Raw genomic sequence first — 10,620 nt, forward strand, 5'->3', positions numbered from 1 at the left:
TCATAGTGACCCTGCACAGGGTTTCCAAGGCTGTAAATCTTTACGGGAGCAGAAAGCCTCATCTTTCTCCTGCAGAATGGCTGGTAGTTTTGAATTGCCGACCTTGAGGTTAGCAGCCCGATTCATAGCCACTACGCTACCAGAGCTCCTTAATAAACAAGTTATTGTTGTTGTTGTTAAGTGCCGTCGAGTCAGTTCCGACCCATAGCGACCCTGCACAGGGTTTCCAAGGCTGTAAATCTTTGCGGGAGCAGAAAGCCTCATCTTTCTCCCGCGGAACAGCTGGTAGTTTCTAACTGCTGACCTTAAGGTTCGCAGCCCGATTCGTATCCACTATGCTACAGGGTAACCCAAATGATTGCATGGGGAAGATCACCACCCACCTTGACCCTGGTGGTGCAGTGGGTTAAATGTTAGGGGGCTAATTGATAGGTCAGTGGTTTGAACCCACCAGTGGCTCTGCAGGACAAAGTTAAGGGAGTCTGCTTTCTAAAGGATTTACTGCTTTAGAAACCCCAGGGAGCAGTTGTACTCTGTCCTCTAGAGTCCTTATAAAGTGGAATCGACATGACAGTGGTAGTAATGGTTTACACCTATCCTTGCTCTCTTAAATTCGTTAACTCCGTCAGGAAATATTGAGTGTCTGGGCTGGAAGCAGTGCTAGAGAACAAAGGTCCTCATTTAACTTATATTCTGATAGTGGGAAACAGTAAATAGAAGCAAATAGACAAAAATAATTATAGCTTATGATAAGATGAAGCGACGTAGGGTGTTGTGATGCAGAATTAGGGTAGAAGAGGGCTCACTTTAAATAGAGTGGTCAGAGAAGCTTCTTTGAGGAAGACACATTTGAGACGTGAAGGAAGGCCCCAGAAGAGTGGTTCTGAAGGTGAAACATAATTTTTACATGCTGAGGAACTTGGTGTTTGACAAACTCCCCTCAGGATTCTAGGCCTGTTGCCTGAGTGGAAGTTGGTGAGAGAGGCAAGAACAAGCTTCAGAGACTCAGTGTCCTCTCTTCTTGGCCCAGGGCATATGGGAAATGGGTGGCAGGGCCAGAAACACTCACATGGAAGGCAAACTGGCCAGAGAAGTCGTACATGCCACAGGAATGCATGAGGCTAAGGGTGTTGCGCACTGCTTCAGCGCTCAGCACACTCTCCCCTGTGATGGGGCAGATCCCACCATTGGCGAGGGTGGCTGCCATAACACTGCCTGATTCACAGGTGACCTCCACAGAGCACAGCTGTGGAGACAAGGGAGAAGGGAAGATGCAGTGTTATCTAAACACCACGCTCTTGGGCGTAGAGCTGTATCTTTTAACAAGTTCCCCTGGTATTTGTGAAGGCCAGCTGAATGTTTACCTGGAAGTAGAGATCAAGGGCAGCCATCATGTCCACCCCCTTAGGAAAGCACTGCAAGGAAGAAGGGAGAACATTTCTCGTCAGGCCATTAGCAGCCCCTTTTACACTGCCAGCATCTCAGCTAAGCGCCTCTCCTGTTTGACCCTTCACCAGCCACAGAATTCCCAGGGACTTTCTCTACCAGCTTCTCCCAATTACCTTCTTTTCCTTGAGATAATAGCCAATGGCATAATTCCGATCCCCCGTTTCCTTCTCTGACTGGAATCTGAAGCAAGCACACAATTTAGTATTTCAATTTGAGGAATGGGTGTAGGAAGAAGGGGGAAAACACCTTCTCTGAGAGACGGGACTATATGACAGGTGTCAAATGAAATCAGCTCCTTTATAAATTCTAACAGTAGTACCGGAGGAAACTTATGACCCTGAGCAAACACAGCATAGTAAAGTACAAACAAACCCAAACCCATTCTCACTGAGTCAGTTCTAACTTATAACAACCCTATCTTGGTTTCTGAGACCAAATCTTTACAGGAGCAGAAATCCTCAACCTTCTCCTAAGATTGGCTGGTGACTTTGAACTGCTGACCTTGTGGTTAGCAGTCCAGTACTTACCCTACAGTGCCACCAGGTTTCCATAAAGTACAAAACAACAAAAATTCCAAAACTAGTGACATTTTGGCTTTGAGAGTCTTGGCAAGGAATGGCCTAGGCATGAGACATCATGCTGCCTTTCCCACTGCCTACCAAGGAACAAATTATTTCACAAAGTAAACAAATCTTAATGAAAGGGTTCAGTGGAACCTGGGAGGCCAAAGTTAACTTGGGATTTCTTAGAAGATTCTCTTTCACTCTCTCACACATTTCCCCCAATCCTCCAAAACCACACACAATACATTTAAGCCAATGCTCTGAATATGGCCTTACGTGGCATTGCTGAAACCCATGTATTCATATCCAGCCATTTTGTTCAGATACTGCAACACCTGCAAGAGAAGAAGGGGCATTGGAGGCCCCACCTGAGTAAGGACCCTACTACATACATAACACACTGACAAGCCCTTTTAAACTTCTCAGTCTATCCCAGTCTTGTCCAAGAGGGCAGGGACTTGAGAAGGCTTCCCTCTCTGGCCAGCAGATTCCCGAGTCAGTGCCGAATCATAGTGACCCTGTATAGTGTGGTTTCCAAGGAGCCGCTGGTGAGTTTGAACCACTGACCTTGTGGCTCAAACCGACCTTGTTGTCCAGTACTTTAGCCCACAGCACCACACCAGGACTCCATAGTGGGGTTAGTCAGGCATTGAGGCAGCTGGAAAGGACTGCATACCAGGGAGAAAAGCAGTCAGGGGCTGAGAATAGCAAGGGAACTTACAAAATCAAACTTCTCTGCCTTGTTACAGTCCATCTGCAGAGAGAGAGAGATGTCAGTATTCTAGCCTGGGAGGAGGATGACCAGAGAGGTGGGTCAGAAGGACCTAGTAGAGTTAGAGTGGTTTGCTACTGGAAATATGTTACACTTTATGATGATTTTTTTGGCACTGAGACCTCTCTGTAGTTGTACATAGGTGGTCACCTTAAAAATCAACCCATTTGGATTTGTTCCATTTCTATTGAGTAGGCGATGAAACAGGCAGAGTGATGGTTTGTGCCTAGGCCCGCCCTTGCCAGGACTCAAAACCAAAAACGATCTGTGAGCCTTACCCCAACTTTCAGTCTTAATTCCATCCAGCCTTCATTCCTTACCCCTCCTTTCATTTTCCTTCCATCTGATCCCTGAGTCTCACTCTTAGCCATGAGCCTCACCACCTGATTCCCACCCTTATTCTTTTTATTCCATGCTAGAACCTCACTCTAGCCCATCCCTGCCTCCCAGCCCTGTGTAGTAGAGTAGGTGACAGAAATGGGATGAAGGTGTCTGTTGCATATATTAAAATATTTAATTTTGTTGAAAATGGAAATAAGCTAAAGTGTCAAGTCCAATCGTGCCTGCTGAGATGGGGAGGGGATGAAGCCAGTCCCAGATACAGGGTTGACGATAGAGCCATCACAGAACAAGGAAGGCGCCTCAGTCTGATCTCCTCACCCAGCCTCGTTGATTCTTGCACATGTCAACTAGAGTCAACACAACAGCACAGGGACTCCTATACAACAGGATACCTGAGCCTCTGGAGGGAGGAGGGTTCCTGACACCACCTTCTCCAGGAGGGGCTGTGATTGGCTCCAGACTACTGCTGCCCACGCTGCTTCCAGGTTCTTGCTCAAGCCCTGGGAGACCTACAGTTGATGGGCCAACCTGACACCCTTGCTCAAGGCCAGCTCACAGTTCCAGGTGACGTGAATAGCTGCCCTGGCCTGGCCATTCACCCTTCTTTCCGTGTGTCTCTCACCCAGAAGTGGCCAATCAGTACCAAATGGTGCTGTCCTCCCCCTGTCTCTGGCATTTGGCCCCTGGTCCTAAGCAGAGGTCAGGACCTACTCGCTTCTGTAAGGCCAGACTCATGGGTGGGTGCAGGGAACTGAGGGTGGGGGAAGTGGTGTTCCTTTTACTAACATTCTCAGGGTAATGTGTGGGTCTCTGCTATGCTTCTACATGCCTCCTGAGACCCTGAAAGGAGTCATGTCCCACAAGGGACTCCCTGCAGAGTTGGGTAGATATGAGAGATACAGGAACAAGGAGACTTAGAGAACAGTACATTCCAGAAGGCTAGGGTAGGGTAGCACTGACCTTGATCAGCGAGCTCACGACAATGGCACCAGCGTTGACCATAGGGTTATGGGGGATTCCTGGGGAAATACAAACCACTAGTCTTATCAGCCACTTTACACAGCCTCCTTTCCAGCCTACACAATTTGTAGACTAGACAAGAAGATTTCTTTCCTGGGGAGCAAGGAATGACTGGGCTAATCAGGGAGGCCAGAAACAAAGAAAAAAAAGCAAGCTAAAATGGGAGTGGGGTGGGGTTGAGGGAAATGGGGCAGCCATAGTTTGGTCTGAGCCCTGGTAGCGCTCACCTTCCTCATTGAGGGAGAGTTTGTTGTAGCGTAGCCCACTAGGTTCCTTGCCTACGAACTTGTGCACATAGTCAGTGCCTAGGGTGCTTATGGAGATGGCATAGGTGAGGGGCTTCACACAGGACTGCAGGCAGAAGGGGATCTTGGTGTGGCCCACGGAGTGCCTGGAGACAGATACGTGTCATGGAAGGGATCAGCCTTTGCTTGGTGCCTGTGCCCTGCCTCCCAGTCCTCTCACTCAGCAGCTCACCGCTGACCATCCACAGTGCACAGGGACGCACCCCACAGGTCTGGGTTTGACTTGGCTAGTTGAGGGATGTAGGCCGCCACCTGGGCACAAGTGGGAGAGAAAAGACACAGATGATGGGAGAGATGAATGTGGAAAGGGAGAACAGAACTAAGGTCAGGGTCAGGAGTCTTTCAGAAAAAAAGCTAAAATTCTGGCTCCTGTAGGGCCAATGGACTCCCTCCAGCATGTTGCTCACAGAGACACCCTAAGCCTTAAGTACCAGTGGGTCTTATGCCTTCTGTGGCCCCAGTTTTGTAGGGATGACAGTAAAGCCCATGGAAGGTAAAAAAGGAAAATTTGGAGGCCAGCTTCCTTTTTTGGTTCCTAGGCTTAATTATCTGTTAGGTCTTTTCTACACCTCTGCTCACTTCCTATGCCAATTGTCTCCATAAAAACCCCAGAATCCTTCACCTGCTCTAGGAATCACATGTACAGGGCCCCAGAAACACAGAAAGCTCTAGTCCCTATGTTCAGAAGTTCTGCTTCCGTCATAGCTTTGGAATTGCAACCCCAGGCAATTTCTGAGAAGCAAGGCATATCTAGCCCAGAGCCCTCACCCCTTCATTAGTCCCCTAGCCCTCACTTTGCCTCCAGTGAGCTCTTTGGCATCTTCAAAGATGCGATCCACATGGTCCGTGAAATCCTCAAAATCAGGGATGACAAACTTCTTTCGGAATGCCTGGGTCAGGAGCACAATGTTGCTGCTCACACACCTGGATCCCAGACACGATTGGGTTAGGGAGGCAGGAAGATGCATGAGACTCACTCTGGAGTCAGAGAAGTTGGGAGTCAATAAGGTTTGACCATCAGGCTTGGGACCAATAGCTCTATGACCTTCAGCAAATCACTTTATCTCTCTGAATCTTAGTTTCCTCATCTCTAAAGTGTGGGGTTGTAATAATATGAAAAGATAACACAGATATATATCAAGAAAAACATATGTAAATATGCTACTATTATATATTTAAAATCCTACATCATATATGTAGATTTTTGCATATATTCATGTTTAGCTCTAAAGACAACATTATCTAGATGATACCTACTAATGATACAGCTGGGGAAGGGGACTGGAATTAGGGAGAGAGAGAAGTAGGACATACATTTCCATATTATTTGACCTTTTATAATGAATACATATGAACATTCTTAAATTACTTATATAATAAATAAATAGTCAAGTAAAAGGAGCAGTTAAACTCTATGATCCCCTGGATTTCTCCCTGCTCTTATAACGTATGATCCCCCAGAACAGTGTTGAGAGAAATGCCCCTGTTTCTGAGGCCCTCACTTTTGGAAGAGCTCTCGGTCCAAGAGGCCACCGCTGCTGGACTCTCGAACCATGCGGCGCATCTGGCTCATGCAATCCCGGAGCCTGGGATCTGATGTCTGCAGACCAGTGGCCTTCAATGCCTTTGGAGAACAGAAGAGTCCTGGTAAGATCAACTCTAAAACAGTAATCTCTTCCCAATAATCTTTCCCAGTGGATGCCCAATTTATTGAGTTCCAGCTACTATAAGTAATAGTAGTTGGTGGCACAAATATTAAGTGGAACAGATGGGTTTTGAGACTACGAAAGGAGGGAATGGAGCAGCTTTGAATGCTAATAAGAGTTTCCTGCCCTTTTTCATAGTGGTACCTGGCTTCCGTACCCCTCAGGTTAAAGTCTTAAATCAAGAAGATGGGTTCAGTCAGAGGTTCAGTTTTCCCACTGTGTATCTGCTATCTGTTGTTCTTAATCCTCATTAGTTGTTCTATATGTGTCCTACCCTCCGTCTCCCACTTTCTAGAGATACCAAGGAATAAGGGTTCTGAGCGAACAGATAGCAACTTACAGTAGTGAACTTGTGGATAGGGATTCGTTCCTGTCCCTCGGCAATAGTGTAGAAAAGCAGATCACCCAGGCGGGACAGCATGCCACTCTCTGATGAGTCACTATTTGGGGGCAGAGATAGGAAAGGAGGGAGGATCCTGAGAATTGCTCCCTGCACTTTCTTCTGGAACATGGGCTTATAAGTCACTGGTATCCTTACTCTGTACCTTCTTCATGTAGCAACCATCTGATCCATCATTGTAATTATAACTTTCCATCTATCTTGAGAAGTTTTCAATCTTACTGTCTTATCTTCTTTTGATCCTAACTTTCAAACCTTCATTTTTAGCTGCATTCTAGACACTTTCACTTCTAGATGTCCCCCAGTCACCGCAGAGCCAATATGTCTAAACCTGAGGTCCTCTCCTCTCTTTCTGACTCCTCCTCTTGTGCTTCCTGTCTGGGTTAATAGCATTACCATCCACCTGGGTGCTGAACTGGAAACGAATCATTTAATAACTTCCAGACCTTAAGCCCATGTTCAGTTGGTCACCAAGATTGGACAAATCTATCTCTGTAATGTCTTTGAAATCTATCCCTTTTTCTCCTTTTCACCAGTGCAGCATAGTGTAGAGAAAAGAATCCGTTTGCCTCTTAATAGCTGTGTGGTCTTCAGCAGGTCACTAAATATTGCTGATCCTGCTTTCTTACCTGTAAAATAATGTATCTGCTTCATGTGGATGATAGGAAGCTTAATGAAGATACTAATCTGTGAAAAACTGTCTAACCACAGTACTCAGTAAACCATATTTCTATATTGTCGGCTTCTTATTATGTTACCTGTCACTACTCCTTAGTTCATCTTCTGTGATATGCCAGTTATCTTCCTAAAACCCAAACATTATTTCTCTAATAAAAGCCTCCAGCAGAATAAAGTTATGGCCTATTTCTTGATATGGCATTCAAGGCTATTGAAAGTCTGGCACCAGCTTTCCTTTCCTAGCCCACACTAGGTTCTCGTCCTCCAGTTATACCAAGTAATAGGTGGTTCTCCAAATAGCCCAGGCAGTGTCAGGCTTCCTGGTCTGTGCCTATGTTGCAACTTGAGCATTGAACGACCTTCTTCTCCTTCATCTGGCACAGTCCTGCTCATCCTTCAAATATCCCCAAGATCAAATATCCCCAGTCTGCGAAGCCTTCTCCAAACCTCTAGATTTTACTTATGCTGCTGGTATAACACAGCATCTCACTGTCAGAAGTACCTCCCTCTCTCCACTGTCAGGTCTTTGTGTTTTATACATCCTTGTCTCCCGAACATTGAGCAAAGTTCCTAGCACACAGTGGGTCTTCAGCAAAGAATTACCAAGTTGTATTACCAAGAAACTTTCTGTACCTCAAAGTATCTCTCCCACTGGTTTGTCATAGCAACTAAAACTCTAGATACTGAAGAATTCTTTGCCTTCAAGAGTTCTCTTATTAAAATGTTAACAGATTTAGAGGAATTATTTTATCAAATCATTTCCAAATATGACAGCTAATTGAGCTTAAGATCTTTCAAAGCCCTTTGACCCAACAGTTTGACATCCAAGAATGTATCTTTTAGGTGTACACCTATAGGGTACCATTTTGACAGTTAGTCATTGCATTGTTAGTAATAGCAAAAGACTGGAAATAACTTAAATGTACAACAGTTGTCCTGGTGTGGCACTATAGGAGCAGCACTGGACTGCTAACCACAGGTAGATGGTTCAAACCACCCGCTGCTCCTTGGAAATCCTATACAGTGTCGCTACGACTCAGAACTGACTCGACGGCACTTAACAACAGGGAACTGCTTAGGTAAGTTACAGTATACTCACATAATGGAATAATATGCAGTATATAAAAAAAGAATGAGGCGGTATTGATATAAAATTATCTTTAAGATGTAATAGTAACAAAAATATATGAATCATAGAACAGTATATAGTATAGTACTGTTATTATTGTTGTGAAGTGCCGTTCGAGTTGGTGCCAACACATAGTGACTCTGTATAGGGTTTCCAAGGAGCAGCTGGTGAGCCTGAACCACTGACCTTGTGGTTCAACCCAACTTTGCAGTCCAGCGCATTAACCCACAGCGTCACACCAGGACTCCTGTTCAAAAGGGAAAAATATGTGTTTGCTTATTCAGGCACAAAATATTTCTGGAAGTATGTATAAGAAATTGGTAAGACTGATACCTCTAGGGAGAAGTAGTAGATGCTGGCCAAAAGGTGGGAGGAATATTTTTACTGTGTACCTTTTTATACATTTAGAATTTTGAACCAATATGAATATATTACCTATCAAAACAACACATTAAAAAAGTTAAAAGACTCTCAAACGCCTTGCCATAGACTAGACATATGTGTATTTTGGGTCAGAAGGAGCAGGAGGAGAGCGAAGGGTCTTCCCATTTGTGGGTGAATCCGGTGGTCACAATGAGGTTAATTGCCTATATGGTGGCGCCTGTAGGGAGGAGAGAAGCCCATGTGTGACAAGAGGGGAGATAAAAGCTATCTAATTCTGAGGATGATTGAGAAAGAAAGTACACAGGAACACTTTAAAGACAGATCTGTGTGCCTGGAAGCTGAAACAAAGCAGGAAATCATGCTACACCTAAAAAAACTGCATACTTTTTGACCCGATATGGATCAAAAGAATATGAGATAATTAAATTTGACATTGGTTAAATAATTTATGCTACTGGTATGGTGCTGTGGGTTAATGCGCTGGGCTGCAAAGTCAGTATGAACTGCAAGGTCGGCGGTTCAAGTTCATCAGCTCTCCTCGGAAACCCTATACAAGTTCACTGTGAGTCGGAACTGACTTGATGGTATTTAACAACAACAACTTCATATAATGGAAAATTTTTAAGTGGCAAAATGACATCCATTTAAAATGACAATGTCATATATATATCTCCACGTATAGTATTGTTGTTGATGTTAGGTACTGTTGAGTTGGTTCTGACTCATAGTGACCTATGCACAATGGAACGAAACATTGCATTGCCTGGGCCTGCGCCAACCTTACAAGCGTTACGCTTGAGCCAATCGCTGCTGCCACTGTGCCAATCCATCTCATTGGGGGGGCTCCCTCTTTTTCGCTGACCATCCACTTTACTCTGCATGATGCTCATAACTGGAAGAGTCTATTAAAGAATATGAATACTGTTATTATTTTTGTTAAATTATACACATACAATAAAAATAAATATATAGTATATATATGGATAGGGAGTCCTGGTATGGCACTGTAGAATAAGCACTGAACTGCCAATCACAGGGTTGGCATCTCAAATCAACCACCTGCTCCTTGGAAGCCCTATACAGGGTAGCTACGAGTCAGAAATGACTCAACAGCACTTAACAGCAAAAACAATATGTGGTATGAAGAAATGTTCACGATCACTAGCTATTAGAGAGATGAAATCAAAACAACAATGAGATACCATCTCACACCAGCAATAACAGCAAAGATCAAAAAAGTAGAGGACAATAAATGCTGGCGGGGATGTGGAGAGACTGGAATACTCCTGCATTGCTGGTGGAACTGCAAAATGGTCCAACCTCTCTGGAAAGCAATATGGCGTTTCCTCAGAAGGTTGGAAATAGAAATACCTTATGGTCCAGCAATTCCTCTACTTGGTATTTACCCACAAGAAATATGAGCCATAACACAAGTAGATATATGCACACCAATGTTCATAGCAGCACTATTCACAATAGCAAAAAGATGGAGAGTCTAAGTGGCCATCAACGGAAGAATGGATAAACAAACTGGAATATTATGGATAAACAAACACAATGGAATATTATGCTACCTTGAAGAACAACAAGGAAGCTGTAAGCTTTCACATAACATGGATGAAACTTGAGGACATTATATTGAGTGAAATTAGTCACAAAAGAAGAAATACTGCATAGGACCACTACTATAAGAGACTAAGAAAAAGAACCCATACTAAAGAGGGGAGGATTCTTTGCTGGTTACTGGGATGTGAGTGGGGGATGAAGGGAGGGAGGGGAAGGTGGAGCACAGGGTAGGGAATAGACGCAGGATCCTTTGGGTGCTAGGGAGGGGGGCAATATACAAGAAGGGGGAGGGGAATGGAAGAACAA

The 10,620-nt window shown here is 44.6% G+C and overlaps 1 protein-coding gene across 6 annotated transcripts in view; it reads right to left on the reverse strand.

Annotated features, from left to right (window-relative positions):
- The window catches only part of GLS2 (glutaminase 2 (liver, mitochondrial)), a 20,050-nt gene that overhangs the window by 3,017 nt on the left and 6,413 nt on the right, over nt 1-10,620 (reverse strand). For 3 of the 6 annotated variants that reach the window (XM_006859439.1, XM_006859441.1, XM_006859440.1), the window contains exons 2-12: nt 6,498-6,597; nt 5,954-6,075; nt 5,246-5,375; nt 4,624-4,703; nt 4,374-4,537; nt 4,087-4,145; nt 2,734-2,766; nt 2,289-2,347; nt 1,563-1,629; nt 1,365-1,415; nt 1,070-1,246 (exon numbers count right to left, since the gene is read on the reverse strand). In XM_006859439.1, coding sequence (XP_006859501.1) covers nt 1,070-1,246; nt 1,365-1,415; nt 1,563-1,629; nt 2,289-2,347; nt 2,734-2,766; nt 4,087-4,145; nt 4,374-4,537; nt 4,624-4,703; nt 5,246-5,375; nt 5,954-6,075; nt 6,498-6,597 — 1,042 coding nt within the window. Of the gene's footprint in view, nt 1-1,069; nt 1,247-1,364; nt 1,416-1,562; nt 1,630-2,288; nt 2,348-2,733; nt 2,767-4,086; nt 4,146-4,373; nt 4,538-4,623; nt 4,704-5,245; nt 5,376-5,953; nt 6,076-6,497; nt 6,598-10,620 lie in introns of those variants that run through there. The other 3 variants (XM_006859443.1, XM_006859444.1, XM_006859442.1) reach the window with 3 other exon arrangements.

Source organism: Chrysochloris asiatica, unplaced genomic scaffold, assembly GCF_000296735.1.
Source record: "Chrysochloris asiatica unplaced genomic scaffold, ChrAsi1.0 scaffold00033, whole genome shotgun sequence".
NCBI classification, from domain to species: Eukaryota; Metazoa; Chordata; class Mammalia; order Afrosoricida; family Chrysochloridae; genus Chrysochloris; species Chrysochloris asiatica.